Source organism: Hibiscus syriacus, unplaced genomic scaffold, assembly GCF_006381635.1.
Source record: "Hibiscus syriacus cultivar Baekdansim isolate YM2019G1 unplaced genomic scaffold, ASM638163v2 tig00110015_pilon, whole genome shotgun sequence".
Classification (NCBI taxonomy): Eukaryota; Viridiplantae; Streptophyta; class Magnoliopsida; order Malvales; family Malvaceae; genus Hibiscus; species Hibiscus syriacus.
This window is the reverse complement of record NW_024062564.1, coordinates 771,081-794,924: the sequence shown is the minus strand read 5'-3', so window position 1 is coordinate 794,924 and position 23,844 is coordinate 771,081. Positions and strand designations below refer to the sequence as shown.

The 23,844-nt window shown below is 34.8% G+C and overlaps 1 protein-coding gene and 1 pseudogene across 2 annotated transcripts; both read right to left on the bottom strand.

Annotated features, from left to right (window-relative positions):
• Nucleotides 1-4,195: 4,195 nt before the first annotated feature.
• LOC120212681 lies at nt 4,196-6,271 on the bottom strand (annotated as a pseudogene).
• Nucleotides 6,272-7,005: 734 nt separating this feature from the next.
• Nucleotides 7,006-9,390, bottom strand: LOC120212685 (nascent polypeptide-associated complex subunit alpha-like protein 1). 2 transcript variants are annotated; one of them, XM_039210902.1, is made up of 5 exons: nt 9,251-9,390; nt 9,083-9,164; nt 7,978-8,047; nt 7,596-7,659; nt 7,006-7,512 (listed from the first exon to the last, which is right to left on the bottom strand). In XM_039210902.1, exons 1-5 carry the CDS (start codon nt 9,326-9,328, stop codon nt 7,177-7,179), a joined length of 630 nt encoding a protein of 209 aa, XP_039066833.1. In that variant the 5' UTR covers nt 9,329-9,390; the 3' UTR covers nt 7,006-7,176. The 2 variants fall into 2 exon arrangements, with proteins under 2 accessions (XP_039066833.1, XP_039066831.1); XM_039210900.1 differs by lacking the exon at nt 7,596-7,659 and having other exon boundaries at nt 7,914-8,047.
• Between the last annotated feature and the right edge of the window lie 14,454 nt (nt 9,391-23,844).

Below are 23,844 nucleotides of genomic sequence, written 5' to 3'. Positions count from 1 at the left end.
ACCGGTTTTATCATAATGACACCGTTTTTGTCATATTATTACGTGTTATATTATTATGGATCGATACATTTGTATAAAGTATCGACACTTTATAGGCGCTATAACTTCTTCTCTTTTAAATTACAAAAGTGTCGATACTTATATTAATTTATCGACACTTTCAATTATCCGGTAGCGGTTTACCGGTTTTATCATAATGACACCGGTTTTATCATATTTTTACCTGTTATATTGCTATGGATCGATACATTTTTCATTTGTATCGACACAAACCAACAAGCTAAGTTTGCCGGTTACCAAATGTTTTAATATTTTCTTCATGATTTCCACCTACAACATTGTTATCACTCGATATTTCAGGTAGCGCTAAACCGAATTTGTTAAATATATTATAATGTATACGGTAACGCCGTATATTAGCCGTATATTAGCCCGTCTTTCCTGTGACAATCCGTAGCAAGGATCCACTCAAATAAAAAAAGGGAATCCCTAGGAAAATCTCGGATTATCACATGTCAAAAATAGAATAATCATGCGCTACTATAGATCTTCTCTGTAACACCAAAATAGACCACCAAATATAACACACAGAGAGGATCCGAAAAAGAGGGGATTATCTTCAATTACACGAACAACATCTAAATATGTCTTCTTGTGTTTCAGTGCAATTGCGAGTGAAGCATTCATAGACTCGCACCTTTGTGTTGAGCAAATATTAGCAAAGAAATGACCGGTTAGATATGCTTGTGCCCATAAGTGTGGAGTATTTCCCTTCTCAATCACCCATGTATGATTTTCGATGTTGAACTCTGAAACAGCTGAACGCCATTGAATATCAAATTCGTCGGTTATCCACTAGGAAACCATGCATTTTGAGAATGCTTCTGTAAATTTTGGGTCACCAATGTTAGCTTGTGCATTGCGAGAAATATGCCAAGAACATAATATGTGCTTAGCATTAGGGATAACAGATTTGATAGCCCTCTGCATTGCCCTATCCCCATCGGTGACAACTAAAATAGGCGATTTGTTCATCACGGCTTCTAAAAAATTCTGTAGCACCCACTCGAAAGATTGGGACATCTCGTCAGCGATTATGGCAGTAGAAACACAATTATGTTATGGTGATGATTGACACCGACAATAGGCATAATTAGTCTACCATAAAAATTATCTTTGTACATTGTGTCGAACGCAATTACATCACCGAAGCATATGTAATCTGATCTCGATGTAGAATCCGACCAAATAAGATTATGCAACGCCCCTGATTCGTCTACCGAGTATGTCACAAAAAACCCGGATCATCATGTTTCTTATAATCAAAGTAAGCAATAAGCGCATTCACATCCCCCGATTTCCTTTGCTTTGTCTCTTTGAAGTGCATTGTAGAGGTCTTTATGTGTAAATCCAACATTATGATAGCCCCCTGCCTGCTGCGTTAAATAGTTTATTACTTGTGACATGCCAACACCGACCTCTTTCAATGTTGTTGCCTCACCGATATCAGCCTTACTTACAGCTCTATTAGAACGCATAAATGGTGTCATAGCAGGTGTGCACAATGCATGATTATGTTTCTGATAAGACTTACTTATAACCCACTGATCGTTTGTATTTGTTGCTGTAACTACGATTCTAGCCTTGCATCATGTTCTTGTGATTGGCATATGAGCACGTTGACGATCAACGTTATTGACTTTTGATACTCGAAACCCTTCTTTGGAACAACAAAATTCTTGTGCCTTCACATTCCCTTCCATGTCAAGCCGTGTTGTTCCCCGACGTGCACTAAACCCATGTTCTCGTGCGAATTCCTTGTAAAAGTATCAAGCTTGATCACGTGAAGAGAAGAGCTTACCAACCAATATGTCAGATTCATCAACATTATGTACTTTATGGCATTCCTCGGTTGGCTTAACATTGTCTGCATCAGTATGATCCATGGCAAAATATTTGTTGTGCAATTTCAGTGGTTCCAACAGGAGTTGATGGAGATGTATGTATGTAAAGGTTCATTGAACAACATGTTTCAGTGGTGCTTTCAATAGGATGTGGTATTGGTAGTGGTGGTAGTTGAAGGGTGGGTACAACATTAAATTTGCAGGACATATTCAGGTATGTACAATAACTACATAATTCAATAACTTTAAAGTAATATGTAAAATTACAATGTAGGTGGTAAAATTAGACTATTTTAATGACAAATAATTATAATGTAATATGTAAATTGACAATGTAACCAGTATACATATACCGTTTAATTATAAAACAGGTTAACATAAAGTATCGACACTATTAGATTTTGTGTCGATACATTTATAACAAGTATCGATCCCAAAATCAAAGAGACCGATAATTATAATGTAATAGGTAAATTTTCAATGTAACCGGTAGAAATATACCGGGTTCATGAGAGAATATGTCAACATAAAATATCGACACTTTTTTAATTTGTGTCGATACATTTTTCCAAAATGAATGGCAAACGAGGTGTACACATAAAGTGTCGATACATTTATAAAAAGTATCGATCCTCGAAACATCGAAATTGATAATTATTATGTAACATGTAAATTTACAATGTAATCGGTTAAAATATACCGATTAATTAGCAAATAGGTCTACATTATGTATCGACACTCTTTAAATATGTGTCGATACTTTTTTCCAAAATAAAGCACAAACGAGTTGCACGCATAAAGTGTCGATACATTTAAAATTGTATCGATCCCGAAAATATCGAAACCGATATACATAATGTAATAGGTCAATTTATAATGTAACATGTTTAAAATTACCGGTTTTATGAGAAAATAGGTTAATATAAGCGCTACCTAATTTGTTATTGTACTTAATAATATTTCCGGTTAAATGCCTATTTTATTATATAAGCGCTACCTAATATGTGTTATTGTGCTTGATAATATTTCCGGTTAAATGATATAATATAACCGGTCTAAATTTTAACCGGTCACTTGTTTAACTAGTCACGCCGTTTTTTAGGCGTCGCACAACAGAACTTCTCGAAAAAGAGACTATTTATTTTAATGAGTATAAAGATCCTTTTTATTTATTTTAGGTATTTATTTACCTTTGTTTTGTTATTTTATTTATTTATTTATTATTGTTTAGTTTTATTATATTTTATTGATATTTCATTCATCTTTTATATGTCATTTATTAGTGTTACATTCATAAATCATGCATTTGTTTTCTCGTTTTCTAAAATAATCAAAAGCAATATTGTTTTGCGTCGTGAGTTAACAAAATTACGTCCAACATAACTGAATTTTAATTTCCGTTAATTCACGTAGTATGAAGACATCCTTCTTAAATAACATCGAGTGAATTAAATCATTTTTCATTGGGTCGAATATTTTAAAAGAGATTCACTCATTTGTTCTAAACTCGTAGAAATAGAAGGATCCTAACTTAAATTTTGAGTTTAAATATGTAAAATTTCATCGTTTTAGAAAACGTATAATCAAGGGTGTCAATTTTGGGCGTTGTGGGGTGCCCATCCTTCCCCATGCATAATCGACTCTTAAATCCTTAAAATGAATTTATGGTAATATGTAGATCAATTTTTGTTTTAGAAAACGATTTTTCTTAAAATTATTTTAAAATACATTTTTAGGTATTCGACCTATCTGACCCAAAGGTCGATGGCGACTCTAAAATTCAAATTAAACAAATCAAAAATTTTCAAAATAAAATCATAATTATTTTAAAATTAATTATTTAATAAAAAATGGTACTTATAATAATTAATTATAACACATTCAATTCATTATATTGAATAAGCGATCATTTAAGCGATTGCACTTTTCTTTCCTTTTTCAACTTTGATTACCATTTTCATTTTCCATTAAAACAAGCAAATCTAGAAACACCATCAAAACAGCCGATTTTTTGGTAAAACAATAGTCACTCAAAAGGGATTCTCAAACGAGAAATAAAGTGAAATACCAAGCATTCTGCTATCTCAAACTAACCCAAAATACTCCTGCTAACCTACGAACAAGGATTATGGTTGCATTTATCGTTATTACGGACATAATGAGTGCTATTATAGTTATTGCGACTATCACAGTCATACAATAACAGTTTCAGACAGCACTAAAACCGCTATTTAAATCCCTGACAACAGATAACACCACCATATATGGTTTCTAACTTTCTATTACTGGTCAGTTCTGCAAAGGCTAAGAATAATCTGCATCCTTACAAGGACCCATATGAGCACTAAAATGGAAATACATGGAGTTACTTGATTAGTAAAAGATGAGTGATTCTCAAAAGTTTTGTTGGTCCTCAATAAAAATAACCTCGGCATTTTGGCGATCCGCATAAGCATTTCTTTTTTCCATAATCCGCTTCGTTACTTTCGCATCCATCGGAGGGATATGTCTCTTAGCAAAGAAAGCAATATGGAGAACTTCATTGTTATGTTCATAAATGATCGGCTGCCAGAAAACATTTGAATAACAACTATGGTTCATAAACCGAGCTACATTTCCACTGTTCTTCGAACTTATGGTTAGAGGAGATGGGATATCATAATCTTCGGCAGTGTCGGAACTTTCCTCTCCTACTAACTCAGTTTCGTAATTCCACTTGAAGGGGTCATAGACTCGATTTGTATGGAAAACATACTCATTGCTTTCACCATCTCTCCCGTCCTGTCTTGTGTTAATTTCGTCAATAACTTCATATGCATATTCACAAATGAATGTACCTACGCGAGTAGGGTCCCATGATCAAAGACCCCAACCCGTATTTTTCATCTTAAAAACTTCGAAGCGAACTTTAAAGCCAGTCTGTGTAACCCTATTTTTGCAGTTAGGAAGCAGGCACACATGGAGCCAGATTCATATATCATTGATTTTTGACACACTAGAATCCCGTAGGCTGTTCAAGGTAAATCGCCTCCATTCATTTTAATGCAGCAGCAGCAGCAGCAGCATGAATTTCCGGCTAGGCAAGTTTCATGACAAACGCAATCAAAAGAAGGTTACAATAGCTTGAATGATTTCGAGTATTTGATAGTAGATAAATAAGTGAAATGAGTGGGGCCCTTTTCATCATCAACCTCATCACAAGTGAAACATGTATGCTTTCCGCACCGGAAGTGAGGTCAGGAAGTATAAGTTCACCCCTTGAAGACAGACCTCCATTCCATTTCTGAATCAATTTCCAAGTTGCAGAAGTGTTTTTTTACCCGGGGATCCTAACTAGTTTATACTTGAACATATTACAACCTGATTCCCCTTTCTCCGTCCATGACTCTTGGACCTTGTAAAGGCCATCATATACATAAATCTTCGACGTTTGGTGGTAAGAATCCTGAAAACCTTGAATGACTCTTCATTGGATCGGTGCAAGCTCCTTTCCAGTGCAGGATTGCCCCTCACGAGATTCTGATCGGATGCTTCGTTATCACCACTGGCATTCCCACCATGACCGGATTATACCAAAACATGGGGATCTTTGACATCATCATCATACCCTCCAGATGAAACGATGCTTACAGCCACTCGTTCTCCCTCTAAATCACCCTTCATATGCATGGGGTCAATTCCAGCCATTCACTGAGCATGCAACCCCACTAAGCACAATTCCAATAAGAAGAATAAAATGTCCCCAATTTAAACACCAGGAACGACTCCGATTCTCTTCCTCGCATTAGTCTGCACTCCTTTGCTCATCATTATGTTGCTAGCTTTAAGCACCGAGCGTTTAATAATCCCAGAACGTGGTTCGATGTTGTCTTCCATTTGCCTAAGCTTTCTCCTAAGTGCATCAAACCTTCAAAGCACATTTTCAACCAATTCCCTATTCCCGTCATCACGTTCGGATAAACTAATTCCAGGATTGAAATCAGCAGGAGTGGTGAATGCAAACTCAAAAACTTCATTTTCTTTGATTTCTTTTTAACGGAACTTGACCCAGGTGACTTATGTTCATGCACATTTTGGCCATTAGAAGCTGGTGGTTCCCCTCTAAATGATCGAATCGGCACAGCAGGATAGAACTCATTTTGATTAAACCAGGCATTGAATGGGATCCTTGTGGTCTGCTAAAGGAGGAAAATGGCACATTTTGATTAAACCCGACAAAAGGGGGCCATCAGGAGGAGCACAAACGAAAGGCAGACTGTTAGACCCGTCGGGAACTGAGGAACCAAAATACGCAACAGTTTTACATCCAAAACTTTAGATTTATCCCCTAAATTTGGTAGAACAGTGTTTATACCCGCTCCTTCCATTACAAAAAAAAAAAAACTGAAGCTTTTTCAACCAAAACTCTCTCCCTTTTTTTCTTTCACAAAAGCCACTGATACCCACTTCAGTTTTATTCTCCTAAACTAGTTTATGCACAAACCAAAGTTCCAATGTGAACTAAAATTACACAAAATTCAAAGCCAAGAAATACCCACTTCATTTTTCTCTCTTTTTACTTGTTTATGCACAAAACGATGGCCTACATGAAACCAAATTACACCAAAAAAAAAACCTTTTAGAACAAAAAGAATCCCCTTTTTTCTGGACCAGGAGATACTAATTTACTCACGACTTCTATATGCAAGGGGAAAAACACCAAAAATAATGGAAATAAATAGATACACTAGGAGATTAGGGTTATGTTGCATAAAAAGAAGAAGAAGAAGAAATTACTGAATTTCAAATGAAAACAAAGACAAGAGACGATTTACCTGTCGAAAGAGAGATGAGAAGTTTTATTGTAAGAATTATTTGAGTTTGGGAAGTGCTCGTGTTTCGCCCGATTTGAGACATCGACTTCTTTTCAATTTTGGGTAATTTACCCTAAAATTGACACGTTTTATTATTATATTTGAATCACTTTTAAAATTTAAATCCATGTTTTAAGATCTAAATCTGAAAGGGTTTCAAGGATGAAAATAATTAAATATCTTGTCAAAAGAATGTTCATAATAATCTTTTTCTCAAACGATGACAAACTAAATAAAAGAACACGATGTATCAAAGATTCACTCCATGCATATTGTTTTTACGACAAAAATAACAAGAAAAGATAACATTCGAAAAAATAATGAGGAAAAATTTGGAAGGAAAGAAAATAAGATGTCCAACTACCAGAAACCAAATAAACTAGTGTCCTAATCCATCACGTCACTAGCAAACACCCTTCTTACGTTGTTAGCTCCATTATGGCTGAAACAATATCCCCATCGGCAGCCTTGAGCGCCTTGACAGCCTGCGACCTGGAGACTCCCGCTTGTGTCATCACCAACTCAATGTCCTTCGGCTCAACTCCCGTTTCATCAACTTCTTCGTCGTCCTGAGCCAAGCCTGATGACAACTCAGGTTTAGATACCACGTGGCTGAGATCAGGTGCCTTAAATTGCTCGGCGGCCTGAGACTGCAATTGTGAGCTCAAGTCCTCAATCTTAGCCTCTCCAAAGATAACATAGGTATCTGACGTGGGGCTCTTGAAGACATCCGGCTTTGAAATGATAAATAAGACCTGAATTCAAACGGTAAAATCAGTTATCATCATACGAGGCAGGGAAGTAATGAACGGTTTAACAATATGGATAGGGGACTGACATTTTTGCTCTTCTTGACGGTGACTCGGCTAACACCTGGAATTGGTTTCATCCCGAGCTTCAACATAGCTTTGCGACTCTTTTAGATACCACGTGGCTGAGATCAGGTGCCTTAAATTGCTCGGCGGCCTGAGACTGCAATTGTGAGCTCAAGTCCTCAATCTTAGCCTCTCCAAAGATAACATAGGTATCTGACGTGGGGCTCTTGAAGACATCCGGCTTTGAATGATAAATAAACCTGAATTCAACGGTAAAATCATTATCATCATACGAGGCAGGGAAGTAATGAACGGTTTAACAATATGGATAGGGGACTGACATTTTTGCTCTTCTTGACGGTGACTCGGCTAACACCTGGAATTGGTTTCATCCCGAGCTTCAACATAGCTTTGCGACTCTTCTTTTCGCTTCTGCTTTGCTTTGACCTACCAGTTCCTTCTCCATCAAGATGGCCTGACAGTACACACAATAGGACCAAATAAATGAACCTCCGAACAATGCATCACTCATTTATATAAAGAAAAGTTCTCCATTAACATGCTTTTCAAAATTTTATCAGCCATCCACGGAACATGCATTGCATTAATTGGTAAATAACAGATGTAGATGGTACAAATGAAATCGCTATGTGGTATACAAAGAATAGACTAAGAAGTTTATGCATTGACAATTCAATATTTTGTCATCGACGGACAAGAGACAATATCTAAAGTCATAAAAAAAACAATTAAAGAAACTACCACAGAGCTCATTTTGTATCAACCCATGGGTAAAAATCAAGGAGGGGACAACTAGACATGCAGTTCTACGGGTTATGATTCATATAGGTAGTGTTGGAGAGTAAGTTTCAGCAGGAAGGTGTGCCAACTGGATTGGTTTGTTGCTGCATTTTATAACTGCTTTCTGTTAAGGTTGTTAGGTGGTTAAGCCAGCTGTATATTGGGTTAAACTCACAGTGGTAACTCAGCAATCAGCGTGGCTATATTAATAGATCTTCGGATCAAGGCTAAGCATTCTATTAGCCTACATTCTGTTTTTCCCTTTACTTTCTCTCCTTTTATTTCTGGTTTTTTTTGAACTGTGTTCCACATAGTTTTAACAGGTAGCACTAATATAATATGGTCCAAATGCAGGAATGTAATTGATCCGATCCAAATTAAATCAGTAAAAGCTTCATCTGAAGCTGGAGCAAAATTCACGATTCAAAAAGCTAAAACCAAATACTGAACAAGAATTGAGCTAAACCCTAGTTGAAATCCTCGAGATCAACTGACGAGTAAGTGAAGTTGGGCATAATCAAAAATCAAGTTGCGAAGCCAGTGACCACTGATCCAGCTAGCTATCTAAGCATCTGAAATTTGCTTACATATATCAAATTGAATTAATAACAATGAAGTAACAGAATTAACCAAATGTTATACATATATTTTCACTACAAATCAAATTTTTTAACAAATGAACAAGATATCACTGGATAGGAAAATTTACAGTCGGCATCATCTTCATCATTGTCGTCATCCTCTTCGCCGTCTTCTTCGTTGTCCTCATCTTCAACTACAGGTTGCTCGGACTGTGAACCCCAAAAGGAGAGAAAACGAAAATCAATAATAAAAAACGGAAGAAATCAAAATGAAAGGGTGGAAAATAAAAGGTTACATCCATTTTTTGTTGTTCGAGATGAGCGGCGAGGATCTCTTCGATCTCTTTGATCTCTTTGTCGGTCTGGGCAGCCATTTTTTTTCAGAGACGGAAGTATAAGAAATAAACCACACAAATAAAGCCCTAAAACCCAAGCATGAATCCTTCTTAAATCAATTAGGGAGCGGCGGTGTGCTCCTAAATTACAATTTGCCACTCTTAGATTTTAATTTTTAATTTTAAGGTGCGTTTGGTTCACGGAATGTAAGATTATCAATGAGAATAAAAGATTACGAGAATATGATTATTGAGAATGTTATATTTTGTGTTTGGTTGGTTTAGCAGGAATGTAAGATTACCGTGTTTGGTTAAAGTAATAAAAGATTATTAGAATGTATATTTGACCAAATTGTCCTTATTATATTTGTTTTTTTAACCAGTTGAAAAATATTTATATATTTCTTTAAAAAATTTAAATTCATAAAATTTATATAATTTTTTACAAAATTGAAAATATAAGGTTTAATGAAAGGGTAAAATTTTATTTTAACCACTGAACTTCATATAAAATTTTAATTATAGATTTTTTTTTGTAAATCTAAAATAATTTAAGGATAATTTGTAATTTAACATTCGTAGACTTTTTATTATTCAATGACAATTAAGGATATTTTTTAAATAAATTTTTTTAAGGGTATTTTAGTCTAAAACGCTAGTAATCCAACAATACCTAAGGAAAGGGAGATATTGACATTCCCGGTAATATACCAAAAAAAATCCACTATTGGTAATGTAAGATTACCGGGAATGACATTCCCGGCCAACCAAATGGGGGAATGTGGATTCCATTCCCATGGGAATCTCACATTCCCCCAACCAAACACACTCTTAGGGTATGTTTAGCGATTCAACTATTAAAGTGATTTTATTTTTGTCAACAAACTATTTTTTAAAAATTATATCTAATGTTATATTTTAGTTTTATTTTGGTCACTCACTGTTAGAACATTAAGAAAACTATTGTCGTGACATTTCTTTTTTAAAGATGACATGAGATTAACTTATGATAACACGTAAGTATCATTGTTAATTTTTTAACGATGGTGACCAAAATAAAACTAGAAAGTAACATTTGATATGATTTAAATATAGTTGAGTGACTAAAATAAAATTATGCAAATAGTTGGATGAATAACTACATAATTTAAGTTTAAATTTATTATAAACTTTTTTAAAATCATTTTTTTATTTTACTACTCAAATTATTATTTCATTACTATTTGGTGTTTGTCCTGATATATCACCCATTGCTTTTTTTACATGTCAGACACCGTTCAGACTATTTTTCTCGATCTAACACCTTTTGCAGTAAGGTGCACCCCCTGAAGCGCGCTTTACGCTAATCTGGCGCAACGTGGGCTAAGACGCGCCCCCTGTAGCGTTCCTTATGATGACATGGACACATGTGTCTAAAGCGCGGCCTCTAGGGGGCGCCTTACGCCACGTAGGGATATAGCGCGGGGTAGGGGCCGCGCTTTTCAATTATCACATACTCAATTATCAGACATGCATAATGCAAGGCACGGTGCAGGGACCGCACCTTGCATACTTTACCCAAACTTCTCGGCTTTAAAGCATCCTCTCTCGGCTATAAATAGTCATCTCTCCGTAAACTCTCTCACAATTCCTTTTCAACCGAGAAATTAATACAACAATCCTTTCAACCAGTAAATAACACCCGACAATCCTCTTATATTTGATTCAGAAGTTCGTTCGATCTTTCGTTATAAGGTAATTTTGTTATAATATTTTTTTATTATGTAAAAATTATTTACGTTTATGTGTAAAATTTTATTGTGTTATATTTTCGTTCATATATTATTTATTTAATCAGGTTTATTTCAGTTGATTTTTTGCAGATATAATATTGTCGCACTTTTAAACTCTAAGAATGGCGCGACTTTCAGGTATTGTTTATTATGATGGAGAAATTCGAGAAGATAAAACCGTCGTTGTTTTCATAACAAATGAGTTAAAATATCATTCAAGAGAAACATAACTCTTGAGGAGCTGATAACGAAGATTTCGAGAAAGGTTCATGTTGGAAGTAGTAGAAGAATGTCGTCGTTGCAGTACAGATTTCCAACATCATTGTTGCCATTAACTTATACAACGTTCAAACTATCGAACAATAATGATGTTGAAATGATGGTTGATTCTCAAAGTAATTATTCAGACTGCGATATTGAGATATATGCAAAGTTTGTTTAAGTGCGTGTTGTTCGGGGTCAGTCATTAAGCTCCACTATAGGCTGGTTGAACAAGTTGATCAAGTTGACAGCCCGACTACAGTAATGTGTAATGATTTTAACGTCATAATGGGAAATTCGCATCATGGTGCCGTCACATCAACTTCAATGGGGAGACATTCATCCGCAACTCCTTATGATATGTACTTATATGGGTCCACGAATAATCCGTATGGCAACATCGCGTCCAGTTCAAGGGGAATGCATTCATCTGCAAATTTCTTTGACCTTAATATGGAGATGTCATCGACGCAACAATCTGTGCAATTTCCATTTGACACGATGGCTTCAAGCTCTAAGGGGAGGCATTCCATTGCGGCTTTTTCGATCTCAATGTAGATATGCCTTCTAGGTCAAGGGGAAGACGTGCAAGTAGTAGGTTCTTCGACCTAAATGTGGAGAGTATGGAGGAACCATCATCTCCACCAGAAGATCTGCTTCGTGAGCCTGGTGTGGATGGTGCTGAGACTGGACTATTCATTCGCCCAGAATCACCGCAATTCAACTCCGATAATGATGATAATATAGATGAAGTTTCATTAAACATGACACAAATTGACCTTCCAGCACACATGTATGAAGCTGATTATGGTGCAATGTACGGGCCAAAATTTGCGGATATGCCTCATCTCGGTAACTATGGGTATTACTCATCAATAAATAATGGTGAGTTATTTTTAGGCATGGAGATTTCAAGCAAAGAAGAAGCGATGATGGCTATAAAAAATTACAATATTTGTAATTATGTTCAATCGAGAGTCAGCTGCTCCACGATAGAAAAATATGTATGCTACTGTGTCCTACGCGAAAATGGATGCAAGTGGATGGTTCGCGTATCGAAGAGGAAGAGGAAAAACAAAAGATGAGAAATAACAGTATACAACGGTCCTCACATATATTGTGCTGGAGGGGTCAACCAAGATCATCCCAGCTTGGACTCTGAAGTGATATGCCAAGCCATCATGCCCATGGTAAAAGCAAGCTCTCATATAGCTGTTGCTATGTTGATTTCAGCTATACAATCGCAGTATGGGTACACTATCTCCTATAAAAAAGCTTGGTTGGCAAAACAAAATGTCATTGTCAAACTTAATGGCGAATGGGATGCATCTTACAACGAACTTCCAGGTTGGTTTAGGCTGGTGCGGAGGTTGAATCTTGGGATAATTGTGGACTTCGAAACCTCCTATGCATACCATAATGATCGAGTTCTTCGCGATCGATGCCAATTCTACCGGGTTTTTTGGACTTACCCACAATACGTTAATGTTGTCAAATATTGCAAGCCTGTGGTCCAGATCAATGAGACTTTCTTGTATGAAAAATACAAGAAAGTATTATTATTGGTAGTTGTCTAAGATGAAAATCGCAACATTCTTCCAGTTGCTTTTGCTCTTGTTGAAGGAGAATATACAGATTCCTGGCCTTTTTTCCTCCAAAACTTATGTGCAAGAATGATGAGCGTAAATTAATTGTGCGCATGGGTAAGTGAAACTGATGTAGTTTGTTTTCTTTCGATCATTTTAATTTTGCAAAGAAAACAAGTTAATAAGTTATACATTTTTTTGATCAGGTTACGAACTACTTCCTCAAACATTTGAATCAATGCTTCAAGATTTGCAGGTGAAAAACGAGGAAGGATACGATTATATCAGCCTCATCGATAAAGAAATATAGACGAACGCATATGATGGTGGATATCGATATGGACACATGACGACCAACTTGGTTGAGGCAATCAATTCAACCTTAAAGGGTGCACGTCACTTACCTGTAGCGGCTTTGGTAAAAACTACATATTTTTGTTTGGGGCACTTTTTGCGAAGCTGGGGGGACAAGCTCAAACCTGGATGCAAGTCGGTAATGTCTATCACCCTAGATTAGTTGTAGATCTACAAAAAAATTTGTTGCATCAAGTGGAATGTTTGTAACAAGCTTCTCTAGAAGACATGAAATGTTTCGTGTCACATAGTTGTCTCGACCTCTTCACGGGATAGAAGTTGTGTCATTAAGAGTAAATCTACGGAACAAAATGTGCGACTGCGGGTTTTTTCAATCTCTGAAGTATCCATGCTCTCATGTGATAGCAGTTTGCTCGCATACACGTCAAGATTATAACTATTTTGTGGATCTCGTATACCTACTATCTGAAGTTTTTATGGTATACGAATTTGAGTTCCCCCTATAAGTAATGACAAAGACCCTGATGAGGTTCAAGATTAACTTCCTATTGTACCAAATCCAACTTTATTTAGGGAACGTGGTCATCCAAAATCCAATCGAATTCATTGTGATATGGATATTCGAGAAAGATCTAGACAAGATAGAAGATGTGGGCATTGTAGAAACCCAAGACACACTAGAAAAACCGTCCACTTCTGCTGTCATCATGAAACAATTGATGAGGAACTGATGTAGTTGTTTATCAAATAAGAATTCTTGTACTTTAATTTGCATTTACTTCAAGTTAATGTCATTTGATCTTACAATAAGTGACAAACTGAAGAAAGTTATCGAACACAATTATTAAATTTTATCAAAACAATAACAATTTGGTATTTGAATATAATTTTAAATACAACAAACTTACAATAAGTATTAAATGATAAATGATAAAAAATTACAATAAATGATATTAAATGGTAATAAACAAAATTAACCAAAATATATTAACAAAAAGTCCAACATATTTAATAAAATAAATTAAAATAAATCCAACCAAATTAATGAAATAAAGTAAGTATTGAATGATAAATAATAAAAAATTACAATAAAAAAGTCCAATAAACAATTGAATACAAATATAATAAAAAAACAAAATCTATCGATGTCTGCGACTGCGACGCGAATGTGTTCTGTAGGGCGGTGGCTGTCGGTCTCGAGGAGGATTTCTTCGTATCTGTGGTTGTGACTCCTCGCTATCATTATCATCACCATTGTCGTCATCGTCATCGTGAGCAGCTACATTAGGACCCTGGAGGTGTATAACTGACTATTACACCGGCCTGCGAAAACTGGGAAACTCATAAAACCCAGACATCGTTGAGTGTGAAAACTATACAAGAGGTGTATGTGCTGCGGCCATGGGTGATGATGTTGAACCCGCCAAAATATGGGCATATGAACCCCAAGTCGGATATACAAACATAGACCCATAATATCCTCCAAGATGAGTCATAAAACTCTGTGACGGTGACGGCGGCGGCGACGGGGTCATAAAACCAGGTGACGGTGGCGGCGGTGACATCGGGTAAGGGAACGGCAATGGCGGTATCACATATGGATGTGGAAGGTAAGTCTCTGTTGACGTCGCTGAAAGGTCCACCCTCGTGCATCCTCAGAAAGCAGAAACGGTTTCCCGTTACTGTTGAACCACTTGTAATAACTGTTACCAACCATCAAGAGGTCAGTAAAAATGGGCTCTCTACGGGGAAGGTGCCGATGTCAATCTTCCCACAGCACGACCCACTCGTGATTCCTCACCAGTCAATCTGTATCGGTCTTGTCGCGTCTATCTGTGCTATGCAACTCATCCATATTGCGAGGTGCTTTCGGAATTGATTGAAAACAACCAAATTACCAAAGTACGCGATCAGTGGAGTGTCACTCGACGATCGCATAACAGATCAAAGGGACCATCGCCATATAAACATCTAATGGGTCCCTCAACTCATGTGAGATCACCATACTCACATCATCATTAGAATATGACACCCATTCAATCTAAAACAAATATATATAATTTTTATCAAAATAATAATCTAATTATACAATTATAATCTAAAATCGATTTTTAAACATTAAAAGGCATACATGTGTGTCAGTCTTCTGATCTATTAGCACCCTAATTTTTTCTAAATCATCAGGTAGCTCTTGATAATTTTTTCTATCAATAGACCACCTATTCAATGAAAACAAAATTTATTATACAGTGTATAAAATGATTAATATACAAAATCAGTTTTATAATTACCTCAATAGTAGTGAAAATACGAATGGGTTCTTGACAACGGGACATAAAGAGGGCAATCGATACCATGCCCAAGACTCCAGCAACAAGAGACATCCGCCGATAGCATTTTTCTTGTAGTTAGACACTCGACACATCTCTCTGTACAGGAAAGTCACAACTGTCGAGCCCCAACTGAGTGATTCGACCAGATGAAAGTCGCCAAGATATCGCAACCACATACAGTGAACTTGGTTACGCGATTTGTCTGGCATCAATAACCTTCCTATCAGTTGCAGTATGCATGCCCGTGCATACATTTTAACTTCATCATCAGAGGCGTCCTCGCTCTACTCCCAAAAATTGGCATCTAACCAATTTAACAGTATCGGACCACCGATAAAACTTTCCGGGATATGTCCTAGATAGTCCCGGCACAAAGCAGTCAATGAACTGTGTATCATCCCCAATATCACATCTCCATCCACCGGAAGCCCAAGGTGCCTAGAAACATCCTCAAGTGTAATCGTGCACTCTCCGTACGGAAGATGGAATGTGTGGGTCTCCGGCCTCCATCGCTCCACTAAGGCAGAAATAAGGTATAGTTCTATCTTACAGTGACCCTCATATCTACCTATGTGATCGAATTCAGCCTCTACTAAATACGACAAGATACGGCTAGGTATCACTAACTTAACCTAATAAAAGGATCTAATACATGGTTCCTCTCCTAAAATTAAACAATTCCAAAAATTAATTTTTAAACTAATAATCATGCATTAAATAAAAATATAAATTATTACTAATAATTTAAATTATATTAAAACGTTAAAATGTTACCGTATCAGCAAAATGTCGCGATATATGATTTACATCCAAGCGAAGTAGACCTCCTTCCATTTTATATCTGCAAAAAAAAATAATTAAATAAAATATTAAAAAATTTAAATACTTAAATAAATTAAAAACAAAATATTAAATATAATAAAATATACCTTAAACAGTTAAAATAGAATATAAGAGTATTTTGAGAGAAGTTGAGAGGATTTGGTGTGATGAAAGTGATTGAGAATGGATTATTTATAGGGAGGGGTGGGGTGTGAACGGTCGGGGTAGGTGGGTAATTAAACCTAAGGCGCGCCGCAGGGGACGCGCCTTTCTAACGCGTGTCAGATTTAAAAATAAAGCGCGGCCCCTGCTTCGCGCTATACCCCACGTGACGTAAAGCGCGCTTCAGGGGGCGCACCTTACTGCAAAGGGTGTTAGATCAAGAAAAATAATCTGAAGGGTGCCTGACATGTAAAAAAAAAAGCAATGGGTGATATATCGGGAAAAACGTCTTACTATTTAGTCTATGACCTTTACTACTCAAATTATTATTATTTTATTATAAACATTTTTAAAATTATTTTGTAAAGATATTAAACAAAACACTTGACATTTGAATTTTTCAGAATGCGCCTATGACCTTTAGGGTGCGTTTGGTTCACGGAATGTAAGATTACTAGTGGGAATAAAAGATTATCAGAGAATAGGATTATTGGGAATGTTGTATTTTGTGATTGGTTGGTTTAGCAGGAATGTAAGATTACCGTGTTTGGTTAAAGGAATAAAAGATTATTGGAATGTATATTTGACCAAATTGTCCTTATTATATATTTGTATAATATTACAAATTGTAAAATATTTATATATTTCTTTAAAAAATTAAATTCATAATATTTATATAATTTTTTTACAAAATTAAAAATATAAAAAATGTTTAATGAAAGGGTAAAAAAAATTTAATCCCTGAACTTCATATAAAATTTTAATTAAAAAATTTAATCTCTGAACTTCATATAAAATTTTAATTATAGATTTTTTTTTGTAAATCTGAAATAATTTAAGGATAAAGTTATAATTTAACCTTCGTAAAATTTTTATTATTCAATGACAGAAGAAGGATATTTTTGAAAAAAAAAATAAAAATTTAAGGGCATTTTAGTCTAAAACGCCGATAATGTTACAATACCTAAGGGAATGGAGGTAATGATATTCCCGGTAATATACCCCAAAAAATCTACTATTGATAATAAAATATTATCGGGAATGAGATTCCCGGCCAACCAAACATGGGAATGTAGAATTCCCATGGGAATCCCACAATACTTGAACCAAACACCCCCTTAGGGTTAATAACGGATTGTATCAATTTTTTAATATACTTGAATTCGATTTGGAAATATAAGGGTCCTTTTGGTTCTAAAAAAATATTTTATATTTTCATTTGTTGTTTTTGTTTTCAGAAAATATTTTTCATTCTTAATTTTTTGAAAATTATAAAAGATGTTTGGTTAACATAAATGAAAACTTGAATTCAAAAAATAAAATAATACAAATGTATGCGACATCTAATTTTTTAAAATATAAATAAACAAATAGTTATTAAATAATTAAATTAAACTATGATTATTAAAAAAATATTACATAAATTTAACATGTGAATTATGTAAATATAAAAAATAAAATTAATAAGAAATTTCATAACACAAATTTTATTTTAGTTTATATTAAGAATATAATGTTAATGTATATTGGATATCAATTAAATTTAAAAATACACAAAAATATTGTTATAAGCAATAGCACACAAAAGTGTTATTAACATAAAAAAATATGTTTAGTGGTAATTAGTGTAGTCCCTGAATATTTTTTTATACCAAATATGATCCTTAAACTTAGAAAAAAATAATCTAACACTTTAAATAGCGGAATCAAACGCTGACTGTCATGACACTTATACGATAGTTCACAAACTTACATCACAACCTACAATATTGATGTGATAGTTCACGATATTGTTGTTACTGTACTCGATGGACGATGATGTGATAGATAAACTTAATTGATTATTTTAGAAAGTTTGATGACTTGTTTAATTTTTAAAAAAAATTTAAAGATTTATTTAGATTAAAAATATAAACAACTATTAAGATATTCAATACATTAAATACAAAAATACTACAAAAATAAATTATTAAAAAATTAATTTAAGGACTACATTGAATGTAAAAAGTTAGGGACCATATTATTTTCTACAAAAGTTTGAGAGTTTCAAATATCATTAAATCAAAAAATTATTTGTTGAAAACATTTTTGATATTTCGATATAACAAATTAAGTTAAATGAATTTTAAGATTTCACAAATGATTTTACAAATTCGATTCAATTAACCGAATATCAAATTATTACTCCAAGTTTTTCAAGATCAATTTTAATCCTTACTAAATGTGTAAAATTGTGATTTGTACTTAAACTATTTTTGAAACAATTTTCACAAAGTATTTTGAACCAAAAACAAGCCTTAAATCAATTATTCAAAGGCATGCACCGATGCATCAGTCCATGCATCGATGCATCTATGAATTAATTGAACATCGAATGCATTCCATGCACCGATGCACTCTCCATGCATCGATGCACTCTGAATATTTTCAAAACATCGAATGCATTTGATGCATCGATGCACAAGCCATGAATCGATGCATCAGGCTATTTTTCAAACATCGAATGCATTTCATGCATCGATGCACACTTGGAAGTGTGCACCGATGCATCAAGTGTTCAAACGGTCAAAATATTTGAATTTTACACGAATGCACCGATGCATACTTGATCATGCATCGATGCATGAGACGCTCCACCTAGAAAAATTAATTGTTTTCACACTTAAACGGCTCTATTATCCCCACTAATTATCACCAACGTTCAGAATTGATTCAAGGGATATTTAAACAAGTTCTGGAGCCATTGATCAACAACAAGAAACATCAATCAACTAGAATCAAGAGAGAATCAAAGAGAAAGCATCAAACCTCAAGTTTGAGTATTTCAAGCCTATTTTTCATCCAATATTCATTTGCTTTCAAGAACACTTTTGTACTCAATTGTATTTATCCTTGAGTGTTCTTTTCTTTGTTCTAGAATTGTGCAAACATCTTACCTTGTGAGGTTTTCTTGTAAGTTTGCAAATTTGTAATCTTTTCTTTGGGAAAAAGAGTGTTCTCAAGAGTTGGGGTATACTCTTGAGGGATTTTGTAAGGTTATCTCTTTGGCCTCAAAAGAAAGAACAAATTAGTGAATTTGTTGGAAAATCCTTAGTGTGGATAGCTAAGGTAGTGGACGTAGTCTTTGTTTGAGAAAGTCGAACCACTGTAAATCGCTGTGCAATTACTTTAAATTTTCTGCAAAAGCTTCCACGAAATTTTTAATTGCCAATTCACCCCCCTCTTGGCCGATTCCGTAGATCGATTAACTCAACAATTGGTGTCAGAGCCTCACTCATTTGAAGGTTTAATCACCTCTTGAGTCGATTCGGGAAGAGTTACATCGATTACCAAGTCATCAATGGCCTCCACTTCAAATTACGACTCCGGTCTTGATTCGATGCCCGTCAACAAGCCTCCTTTCTTCAATGGAGCTAATTACGCCTATTGGAAGAATAGAATGATGTACTTCATTCAAGCAAGTGACATGGGAGCATGGAATGCCGTAGAAGAAGGATACATCAAGCCTATCACTCATCCAAGGTTGTGGAGTGAAGGAGAGACAAGAATGTTCCAGCTCAACTCCAAAGCCATTCATATTATTTTTTGTGCTCTTGGACCAGATGAATACGGAAGAGTTTCATCATGTAAAACCGCCAAGGAAATATGGGACAAGCTTCAAGTCACACATGAAGGTACATATGAGGTAAAGAAATCAAAAATTAGTATTCTAACGCATAGCTATGAAAATTTCAGGATGAAACCAAATGAAGACATCAAAGCTATGACGGATAGATTTTCAACGATTGTCAATGGTCTCAAATCATATGGAGAGATCATCTCAAATGAAAAGCTTGTGAGGAAGTTAGTCTACTCCCTCCCAAAATCATGGCAATCAAAGAAGACGGCAATCATCGAGTCTAAGGACCTATCGTCCTTAACTCTTGAAGAACTTATCGGTTCACTCCTCACTCATGAGATGATGCTCGAAGATGAGGTGGACCTTGATAAAGTTGAAGAGACACCAAAGGAAAAGGAGAAGAAGAAAAATATTGGAGTTGGTCTCAAATCCACAAAAGATGAAAGTGATTCTAATAATGATGATGATGACGAGGAAATGGCATTGTTTGCCAAACGGTTCAGAAAAATGATGAGACCTTACCAAGGAAGAAAATTCAAACGAAACGAAGGCCTCAAAAATGAACCAAAAGAGAATGACCCAATCATTTGCTATGAATGCAAAAAGCCGGGGCATGTCAAATATGATTGCCCACAATTGAAGAAAAATGGTCAATCAAAGAATAAGCACAAGGCTCATGTGGCTACATGGAGCGATGAAGAAAGTTCCGATGAAGAGGAACAAGAAGTAGCAAACTTGTGCTTGATGGCATTCGGGGAAGATTCTAAGGTAACCTCTAACTCATCCGATTTTGATGATTTATCTTATAATGAGTTATTTGAGGAGTACAATGGGTTGGCTTCGGATTTTGAGAAATTGTTTTTAAAATATAAAAATGATGTTTCAAAATTGAAAATTGAAAACAAACTCATATCCAAAACCAACAACGATCTTGAAAGTAAAATCAAAGATTTGCAAATCAAACTAGAAGAGTTTGAAAAGAAAAATTTAGATTTGCAAAATTCACTTTCAAAGATCAATGATGATCATCAAAAGAAAATTGATGATCTTAAAACTTCTTTTGATAAAGTTGGAACAAAACATTTTGAAAGAGGTGGAAATTCAAAATCCAACTTTGTTAGAAAAAGTTTTAGAAACTACAATCATAGAGGTCCCCAAAGAACCTCTAATGGAAAAATCATTAGAAGTATGTGGGTTCCTAAAGAACTCATTACTACTAATGATAAAAATATCCTACACAAATGGATACCTAAGGGGACTAGGATTTTGGAAACTAATGAATATGGACCCAAAAGAATTTGGGTACCAAAAATCAAAAATTAATCTATGTTTGTAGGGAAAGGAGCATTGCTACAAGGCACAGGAAAAAAATTCAAACTCATGGTACCTTGATAGTGGATGCTCAAGACATATGACCGGAGACAAAAGTCGGTTCATTGAGCTTAACGCCAAAAATGGAGGAGAAGTGACTTTTGGAGACAATTCAAAAGGTCACATTGAAGGTATTGGTACAATAGGTAATACCTCTTCCATACAAATTAAGAATGTTTTATATGTGAATGGATTAAGCATAATCTTTTGAGTATTAGTCAATTATGCGATAAAGGATTCAATGTCTTATTTGAAATTAATGGTTGTAAAGTTATTGACATTGCATCTAATCGGATTATGCTTATTGGTCATAGAATAGGAAACATTTACATGATGCATTTAGATTCTATTGATATGTCTAATTTATGCCTAGTTGCTAAGGATGAGCATGATAGTTGGTTATGGCATAGGAGACTATGTCATGCTAGTATGAGTGTTTTGCAACGGTTAATTCAAGGAGACTTAGTAAGAGGGTTGCCTAAGCTTAAATTTGATAATGATAAAATCTGTGATGCTTGTGCTAAAGGAAAACAAAAACGAGTTTCTTTTAAATCTATTAATGATGTATCAACTAGTAGAGTATTACAATTGATCCATTTAGATCTTTTTGGGCCAACTAGAACTACTAGCTTGGGAGGAAAACAATATGCTTTTGTCTTGGTAGATGACTATTCTAGATACACTTGGGTTCTATTCTTAAGTACTAAAGATGAAGCATTAGAAAATTTCATCACATTTTCAAAAATAATCCAAAATGAAAAAGGTTACTCTATCACTAGTGTTAGAAGTGATCATGGAACTGAATTTGAAAATCTTGGATTCATTGAGTTTTGTAATTCTAATGGTATTAGCCATAATTTTTAGCACCTAGAACCCCTCAACAAAATGGAGTTGTAGAGAGGAAAAATCGAACTTTAGAAGAAATGGCTAGAACCATGCTTTGTGAAAATAATTTGCCAAAATATTTTTGGGCGGAAGCCACAAATACCGCTTGTTATGTTGTAAATCGAGTAATGATTAGGCCAATTTTAAAGAAAACTCCATATGAAATTCTCAAAAATAAAAAGCCTAACATTAGCTATTTTCATCCTTTTGGATGTAAATGTTTTGTTTTAAACAACGGTAAAGAAAATCTTGGCAAATTTGATGCTAAAAGTGATGAAGGAATTTTTCTGGGTTATTCCTTAAATTCTAAAGCTTATCGTGTATTTAATAAAAGAAATTTAGTTGTAGAAGAGTCTATACATGTTGTTTTCGATGATAATCCCCTTCCAAGGAATGATTCTTCTGTTAATGATGATGTAGGTATTGTACAAGCAAATGACGTTAGACATGACGTTGGAGAATCATCATCAAAGGAAGAAACAAAAGATGAGGAAACTCATGATCCCCTCGAGAATCCAACCATTAAAGAAAGGGAAGTATCTTTTCCAAGAGAGTACAACTATGTCAATGATGGTGAAATTATAGGTGATCCATCAAAAGGGGTAACTACTCGATCTTCTCTTAGAAATATCTGTAATTATATTGCATTTATTTCATGCATAGAGCCTAAGAACATCAAAGAAGCATTAAAAGATGAACATTGGATTATGGCTATGCAAGAAGAATTAAATCAATTTGAGAGAAGTAAAGTATGGACATTAGTTGAAAGGCCTAGTAATAAATCTACTGTAGGTACTAGATGGGTTTTTAGAAATAAACTTGATGAAAGTGGTAATATAGTGAGGAACAAGGCTAGACTTGTTGCTCAAGGCTATACTCAAGAAGAAGGCATAGACTATGATGAAACATACGCTCCCGTAGCTAGGATGGAAGCAATTAGAATGTTATTGGCATTTGCATGTTTCAATGAATTTAAATTATATCAAATGGATGTTAAAAGTGCATTTTTAAATGGTTTTATAAAAGAAGAAGTGTACGTGGAACAACCTCCAGGTTTTGAAGATTCAAATTTTCCGGATCATGTTTTAAAATTGACAAAAAGCTCTTTATGGTTTAAAACAAGCTCCTAGAGCTTGGTATGAAAGATTGTCAAATTTTTTAATTGAAAAAGGTTTTTTTTTAAAGGAAATGTTGACACTACATTGTTTTTAAAGAGAAAATGTAAAGATTTATTAGTAGTTCAAATTTATGTTGATGATATAATATTTGGTTCTACTAATGATGTTCTTTGCCAAGAATTTTCTAAGCTAATGCAAAGTGAGTTTGAGATGAGCATGATGGGGGAGATCTCATTTTTCTTGGGACTCCAAATCAAGCAAAGAAAAAGATGGCATCTTCATTAATCAAGCTAAGTACGTCAAAGATATGC